This window comes from Propithecus coquereli, unplaced genomic scaffold (assembly GCF_000956105.1).
Source record: "Propithecus coquereli isolate 6110/MARCELLA unplaced genomic scaffold, Pcoq_1.0 Scaffold72, whole genome shotgun sequence".
NCBI lineage: Eukaryota > Metazoa > Chordata > Mammalia > Primates > Indriidae > Propithecus > Propithecus coquereli.
Window position 1 is genome coordinate 3,947,482 of NW_012153285.1, and position 8,803 is coordinate 3,956,284.

At 31.5% G+C, this 8,803-nt stretch overlaps 1 protein-coding gene across 2 annotated transcripts in view; it reads left to right on the top strand.

Annotated features, from left to right (window-relative positions):
• The window catches only part of USP15 (ubiquitin specific peptidase 15), a 154,743-nt gene that overhangs the window by 54,778 nt on the left and 91,162 nt on the right, over positions 1 to 8,803 (top strand). For both annotated transcript variants that reach the window (XM_012661567.1, XM_012661568.1), the window contains 2 exons: positions 4,601 to 4,746; positions 8,554 to 8,615. In XM_012661567.1, the coding sequence (XP_012517021.1) occupies positions 4,601 to 4,746; positions 8,554 to 8,615 (208 nt within the window). The remainder of the gene's footprint in view (positions 1 to 4,600; positions 4,747 to 8,553; positions 8,616 to 8,803) is intronic.

Here is an 8,803-nt window from a genome sequence, read left to right on the forward strand (position 1 = left end):
AATTAAAAATATTTTCCATATGTTAAATCACTTAATCATACTTTCATTTTAACTCCTATGTATCTTCAGAAAATATATTGAAATATAATGTGTCAAAGGTTAAAGTTCATCCTGTATAGCATAAATTATATTTTTGTGTTAATTGATCGAACTCTTTTACCTTTTGAGGTTTTCTTTGTGTTTTTAAAATTTTTTTCTTTATTCCTTTTAATCATTATGGGTACATAATAGTCGTATATAGTTACACGTAATGTTTCAATACAGGCATTCACTGTGAATTAATCAAATCAGAGTAATTGAGGTATCCATCACCTTGGGCATTTATCATTTCTTTCTGTTAGGAACATTCCAATTCCATTCTTTTAGTTATTTTAAAGTATACCCTAACTTTTTGTTGATTATAATCACTTTATTTTGTTATCAAATATTGTTCAGTCTAACTAACTATATTTTTGCACCCATTAACCATCCCCACTTTATCCACTCCTCATCCCTGCTACCCATCCCAGCCTCTGATAACCATCATTCTACTCTCTGTCTCTGTAAGATCAGTTGTTTTTAATATTTAGCTCCTGCATATGAGTGAGAACATGTGAAATTTGTCTTTCTGTGCTTGATTTATTTCATCTAATAAAATGTTCTCCAGTTTTATCCATGTTTTTGCCAATGGCAGGATTTTATTCTTTTCTGTGGCTATATAATATTCCATTGTGCATATGTACCACAATTTCTTTATCCATTCATCCACTGATGGACACTTAAGTTGATTCCAAATCTTGGCTATTATAAATAGTGCTACAATAAATATAGGAATGCAGATATATTTTTGGTATTTTAAATTCCTTTCTTTTGGATGTATACCAGCAGTGGGATTGCTGGGTCATAGGTTGTTCTATTTTCAGTTTTTTGAGGAACCTCCATACTGTTCTCCATAGTGGTTGCGCTAATTTACATTCCTACCAACAGTGTACAAGGGTTCCCCTTTCCCCACATGCTCACCAGTATTTGTTATTGCCTTTTTAATAAAAGCCACTTTAACTGAGAGGTTAGATGATATCTCACTGTAGTTTTGAGTTGCATTTCTCTGATGACTAATGATGTTGAACATTTTTTTCATACACCTGTTGGCCATTTGTATGTCTTATTTTGAGAAATGTGTATTCATATCCTTTGTCCATTTTTTAATCAGATTATTGGACTTTTTCCTATTGAGTTGGAGCTCCTTATATATTCTAGTTATTAATCTTTTGTCAGATGAGTAGTTTGCAAATATATTCCCCATCCTGTGGGTTGTCTCTTCACTTTTTTTTATTGTTTTCTTTGCTGTTGAGAAGCTTTTTAATTTGATGCGATCCCATTTTTCCAGTTTTGCTTTGGTTGCATGTATTTTGGGGGTATTACTCTAGAAGTCCTTGCCCAGACCAATGTCCTGAAGTGTTTCCCCAATGTTTTCCTTTAGTAGTTTCATAGTTTCAGGTCTTAGATTTAAGTCTTTAATCCATTTGATTTTATTTTTGCATATGGCAAGAGATAAGTGTCTATTTTCATTCTTAGGCATATGGATATCCAATATTCCCAGCACCATTTATTGAAGAGACTGTCATTCCCCCCCATATGTTCTTAACACCTTTGTCGAAAATAAGTTCACTGTAGATATGTGGACTTATTTCTGGATTTTCTATTGTGTTCCATTGGTGTATGTGTCTGTTTTTATGCCAGTACCATGCTATTTTGGTTACTACAGCTCTGTAGTATAATTTGAAGGCAGGTAATGTGATTCCTCCAGTTTTGTTCTTTTTGCTTAGGATGATTTTGTCTATTCTGGGTCTTTTATGGTGGTTCCATGTAAATTTTAGGATTATTTTTTTTATTTCTGTGTAGAATGTCATTGGCATTTTGATGGGGATTGTGTTGAATCTGTAGATTGCTTTTGGCAGTATGAACATTTTAACAATATTGATTCTTCTAATCCACGAGCATGGAATATCTTTCCTTTTTGTGTGTGTCCTCTGCAATTTCTTTCATCAATGTTTTATAGTTTCCATTATAGAAATCTTTCACTTCTTTGGTTAAGTTTATTCCTACATATTTTATTTTATTTGTAGCTATTGAAAACGGGATTACTTTCTTGGTTTCTTTTTCAGATTGTTTACTGTTGGCATAATTTGACTTCTTCCTTTCCAATATGGATGCCATTTATTTCTTTCTCTTATCTGATTGCTCTAGCTAGAACTTCCAGTACTGTGTTGAATAATAATGGTGAAAGTGGGCATCCTTGTCTTGTTCCAGATCTTAGAGGAAAATCTTTGAGTTTTTCCCTATTCAGTATGATACTAGCCGTGGGTCTGTCATACATGGCTTTTATCATGTTGAGGTAAGTTCCTTCTATACCCAGTTTTTTGAGAGTTCTTATCATGAAGGGATGTTGAATTTTATCAAATGCTTTTTTAGCATCAGTTGAAATGATCATGTGGTTTTTGTCCTTCATTCTGTTGATATGATGTATCACATTGATTGATTTGCGTATGCTGACCCATCCTTGCATCCCTGGGATGAATCTCACTTGATCATGATGAATAAATTTTTAATGTGTTGTTGTATTTGGTTTGCTAGAATTTTGTTGAGGATTTTTGCATCTGTGTTTATCAGAGATATTGGCCTATAGTTTTCTTTTTTTGTTGTGTCTTTTGTCTGGTTTGGGTATCAGGGTGATACAGGCCTCATAGAATGAGTTTGGAAATATTCCCTCCTCCTCGATTTTTTGGAATAATTTAAGTAGGATTGGTATTAGTTCTTCTTTGAATGCTTGGTGGAATTCAGCAGTGAAGCCATTGGGTCCTGGGCTTTTCTTTGATGGGAAACTTTCTGTTACTGCTTCTGTCTCAGGTTTTAAATTTCTTCCTGGTTCAATCTTGGTACATTGTATGTGTCTAGGAATTTATCCATTTCTTCTAGGTTTTCCAATTTATTGGCATATAGTTGCTCATAGTAGTCTCTAATAATCCTTTGGATTTCTGCAGGATCAGTTATAATTAATGTCTCCTTTTTCATATCTGATTTTATTTATTTGGGTCTTCTCTTTTTTTCTTAGTCTGGCTAAAGGTTTATCAGTTTTGTTTATCTTTTCATAAAACCAACTTTTTGTTTTGTTCATCTTTTGTATTTTTTTATTTCAATTTCATTTATTTCTGCTCAGATCTTTATTATGTCTCTTCTATTTTGGGTTTGGTTTGCTCTTGTTTTTCTCATTCTTTGAAATGAATCATTAGGTTGTTCATTTGAAGCTTTTCTACTTTTTTGATGTAGGCACTTGCTGCTGTAAACTTTCCTCTTATTATTGCTTTTGCTATGTCTCACAGGTTTTAATATGTTGTGTCTCTATTTTTATTTATTTCAAGAAATTTCTACATTTTCTTTTTAATCTCCTCGTTGACCTACTGGCTGTTCGGAGCATATTGTTTAATTTCTATGTGTTTGTGTATTTTCCAGTGTTCCTCTTGTTATCTATTTCTAGTTTTATTCCATTGTAGTCAGAGAAAATGCTTGGTATGATTTCAGTTTTTTTGATTTTTTAAAGATTTGTTTTGTGACCTAACATATGATCTATCCTTGATAATGATCCATGAGCTGAGGAGACGAACATGTATTCTACAGTGGTTGGATGAAATGTTCTGTAAATATTAATATCTATTAGTTTCATAGTGCAGATTAAGTCCAATGTTTCTTTGTTGATTTTCTGTCTGGATGATCTGTCCATTGCTGCAAGTGGAGTGTTGAGGTCTCCAACAATTATTATGTTAGGGTCTCTCTCTTTAGCTCTGGTAATATTTGCTTTATATATCCGGGTGTTCAGTGTTGAGTGCATATATATTTAGAATTGTTATATCCTCTTGTTGAATTGACCCTTTTATCATTATATAATGATCTTGTTGGTTTCCTTTTACAGTTTTTGTCTTGAAATCCTGTTTTATGTGATAGAAGTATAGCTACTCCTGCCCTTTTGGGGTTTCCATTTACATGGAATATCTTTTTCCATCCTTTATTTTCAGTCTGTATGTGTCTTTATAGGTGAAGTGTATCTCTTGGAGACAACATGTGGTTGTCTCTTTTTTTTTTTAATCCATTTAGCCACTCTGTTTTTAATTGGAGAGTTTAGTCAGTTCACATTTAATGTTACTATTGTTGGTTAAGGACTTACTAATGCCATGTTATTATTTGATTTCTGGTGGTTTTGTGTTCTTCTCTTTCTTTCTGCATTCCTGTCTCCCTTTGTTAAAAGTCATTTTCTCTGGTAATGGGTTTTATGATTTCTTGCTTTTTTTTTTTGGTATCTGTTGGAGGTTTTTTAATTTGAGGTTGCCATGAGGTTTTAAATTCCGCAAGTAATCATCTGTCAGAATTACAAGTACCATTTTTTTCCTTAAAAACATACCTGGTCTTAAAAACCTTTTTCTTTTTTTTAATATGTATTTTTTACATATTTGTTCATCTATTCTAACAGTATTTTAAATTTAGAATTTTATGCTGATAAGCATTTAATTATATGTGGCATATTTTAAAATGTTTATTATATTTATTTATCTTTCCTCCTTAAATCTAGATACAATTGAAAAAGAAATAAGGAAAATCTTCAGTATTCCAGACGAAAAGGAGACCAGATTGTGGAACAAATACATGAGTAACACGTTTGAACCACTGAATAAACCAGACAGCACCATTCAGGATGCAGGTTTATACCAAGGACAGGTATTATTTAGTAATAATGTTTATTTCAGACATACTGTACATGAAGCTTTTTAGAGTCTCAAACTTTAATTAATATCCTGACAGTATATAATGGATTCTACTGTCTCTGGCTTTCTCTTTATAAATTCATCTCTTTATCCCTGCTGGTCACTAAGTATAACTTTGATTTTCTCCTTGAGCTTGGGAATAATCTACTTGTTAAAAAGAAATGATTTTCATTTTTTTTTAAAAAAAGGCTAATATATAAGATGGGTCAGCAAGCTATCTGTAAAGGACCAAATAGTAAATATTTTCATTTCTGCAGGCCATACAGTCTCTGTTAAAACTATTACTCTGCCATTGTAGTACATGAAAGCAGCCATAGACGATACATAAAACAATGGGTATGGCTGCGTTCTAATAAAACTATTTATAAAAGTGGGCAGCAGGCTAAGTGGACCATAGTTTGCCAACCTTTATTAGATGGTATCAGCTCCTAATTTGGTTTTTCAATATTGTATAATCCAAAGAAATTAATGTATTGAGAAATGAAGATGTTTAGTCACAATCAGCAAGTCCTACTTATTCTACCTTCTAAACATTTCTTGATTAATCTCTCTATTCAGTTTTCTCAGCCCTTATCTTTCATATTCTCTCAACAGATCCCTCTACCTCCAGGCTCTTATGTGTCCACTTAATCTTATTTGTGCTAGAATACTCATTATAAATGTAAACCTTACTATTTTCCTTTCATAAATCTTTCCTGGCTCCATAATGATTGTAAAGTCCAGGCACTTGAACCCAACACACAAGTCATGGTTTAACCTATTGCCTAATCTTCTAGCATCTTTATGTTGTCCTTGTTTTGTGGTTTATACTCTAGGAATACCAAACTGAACTGCTTATAGTTCTCTAGCACACTATACTATTCCATACTCTTACACTTTCCAATATGTTATTCCATCTGTGTTATGTATGCTTTGTTCCCTCTCTATGTCTATCCAGCAAAAAGTCCTTTTAACCTTCCAGATATTCAAATTAACCATCCCATCCCATCATGTAGAGTAACCATATCAGATTATTTATCGTTCATATTCCAACTCAAATGTCACATCCTCTCTTCAGCTTTCCCTATTTTTCTTAATATCCATTGAGGTATAGGATGTTTCTACTTCGGAGAAAAAATTGCTTTCTTAACTTCCATGATTTATGTATACGTGTTTGGTATCATTTATTGTATTTGTATATTAAGCTTCCCAGTTAGACTATGAGGTCCTTACCGTGGTTTGTATCCTATTTATTTTTATTTTTAATATCTAACGCAGTGCTTGGTGCTGCAATATTGGGAAGTTTTGGGTTCTATTTTATTTAAAAATTCCTGTTGGCACCAATGATACTGAGTTGTGAAAAAATTCAAAGAAACTAAGGAAAATTAATTTCTAGTGAATGCCTGCTATGATTATAGTAGGCTATAAAAATATAGTGATTTTCAAATTTATTTTAGCCTTTATATTCTTATGTGAAATCTTACAAAATCTAATGTATTACAATTTAAAGTTATCTGACTGAAGCTAAAGGGAAGACCTTGAACTCCAACTGATTAGCTCCCTCCCTAGCTAGCTGACTCCCTCTTTCTATCTTCCAGTAGACATACACCTTTGTCCTTGGTTACCATCCATCAGGCCTTGAAGTAGCTCCAGGAGTACAATTTGAAATATGTAGAATTATTTCTTTAAATCTTAACAATGATACTGTGAAATGTTATGGATGTTATTTTTTCCGTCATAGACATTGGAAAACTGAGGCTTAGAGAAGTTAAATAATTTGATGTTCTAGATAGGTATGCATTTATCATATTGCAGATGAGAGTATAAATTAGTTTAATAAGATTAAATGTCCTTAAGGACTTTTGATCTTTGGTAATAGGAATGTTTCAAAGAATGTGTATTAAATATCAGTTCTTTTCTGACTGATGATAAATGAGCTAAATACTATCTTGAACTTTTTTTTTTTTTTTTTTTTTACTAAATTGAAAGTATCCTCATTGAAAGTGAAACTAAGATGTATTATGGAGGAGTATGCCTTCCAGAATGGGTGGTCTTTCCCTCTTCTCCCTTCTGTGTGTGTGTTTAATTAAATTTTCAAATGTTTCTAAAAATATTTTCATCCTGAGTTAATGTTTTGACTATAAGCAAAGTTTTATTTAGAAAATTATACATTAGCAAATTTTAACATTTCTGATGACCTTCAACATTAATATCTGTGATTGTAAAAATATGGAATTTTAAGTATAAATGCTGTTAGGAATTAAGGTATTATAGTTAAACAATGATATTAAATGCTACTTTGAATACTATATGGCTAAAATCTCTTATTTTATAACTGATTTAAGTCTTTCAAATGATTATAAAGTTTGTATATATTTTTTAATATGTAGTTTATATGTGAGTGTTGCTGTAGTTATGAATTACTGTAAAGGAAAACATTCTTCAGAAGTTAAAAATCAGTCACTAAATTCTGCTTTATAAATCTTTAAAAAATATAAAACTATATCAAATGATAATTAGAAAGTTAAGATAATGATTATCTCTATAGGTAGGGAGAGAAAAGTGATCAGGAAAGGATCAGGATGGTAGGTACATGGTGTACTTATTCTTCATGTGGTACATATACATCATATGAGTTTTATCATGTATGAAATATTATAAAGATAAATTTAGTGTTTTAATTAGCATGCTCTTTCAACAAGGTTCCATAAAATTTTTAAATCAATATTTTATTATTTCATATATGTTCTGAAACAAGCTTAAATTTTATGTGGTTAGGATCCAAGTGCCAATTTATAAATATCCTAGAAATATACAGTCCATAAAAATACATTACCAAGAGTATGTAGAATAGGTTTCAAAATTACAAATTTAAGGAAAAGAGTTGATGAAACAATATATTGAATGTATTCAAATTTGTAATGCCTTGGATTTACTTCAAGTGATATTTTCTATGTTATGGTTTTCCATGGAAATTTAGATTAACTTCTTATTGATATGATGACATATTTCTTTTGCTAATTTAATTATTTTTGATAGATTTTTCTTCTTTGCACAGACTCATCACATAGAAAAAAATAGATGAAAGACTTCTTTTTTAGTCAAGGAGATGTGAGGAAGGATTTGGGGATGTTTCAGAATAAAGTATAGCTCTGCCTAAGCCTGTTCTTTTCGTTTATGAGAGGCGATTTTTGTTTACCTCAACCATGCTGCAACAGAGAACTTCAGTCTGATTCTCAGATCTGCCTCTGTCATTTGTATATTATAAAAGATTCTATAATTTACATAATGATAATATAAATACACAATAATTTCAAGGCCCCAAATTTTATCAAATCTGTAATTTGGAATTATGTGTCACTGTTCCTCAATATTTGCATAATAATTATTGTTAGCTAAGATCCTGTGTCTGTATGTTTAACAACTACAACCATTTATTGAGCATCTGTTATTTGCACAGTTCTATGTTACAACCTGCAAATACAAATAGAAAACATACTCTCTGAACTCAGTGAATTTATAGTCTATTTACTTGATTTAAACTTTATCATAGTTTACTTTCTTTCCTTCACACACTCATGGCTGATCCCTTATATTGGGGATCTTTTTGTCTCCCTTGCCCAGCTTTGGAATCAAAATGCAAATACCACTTCCCCTGGTCTGCTTTGTCCTTTAAATAATCAGAGTTGCTTTAGTTTCTCAGTGTATTCAGCTAATCTTTTAAAACTTTTTTAACTTCAGAATTATGGAAAAACACTCTTTTATTGTGTCATATTTGCAGGTGTTAGTAATAGAACAGAAAAATGAAGACGGAACATGGCCAAGGGGTCCTTCTACTCCTAAGTAAGTGCTCCCACTTCTATGGCTTATTACATGATTTAGAACGCTTTGATTTCAGATAATGAAATCCAGAATGATAGAAGAACCTAATTGTATATTACAAAAATTCATACCTTCTTTATATTTTAGTATTTTATTCTTAGCATAGAAGTTATCTAAATTTGCACTTAAATTAATGTTACTATTTAAAA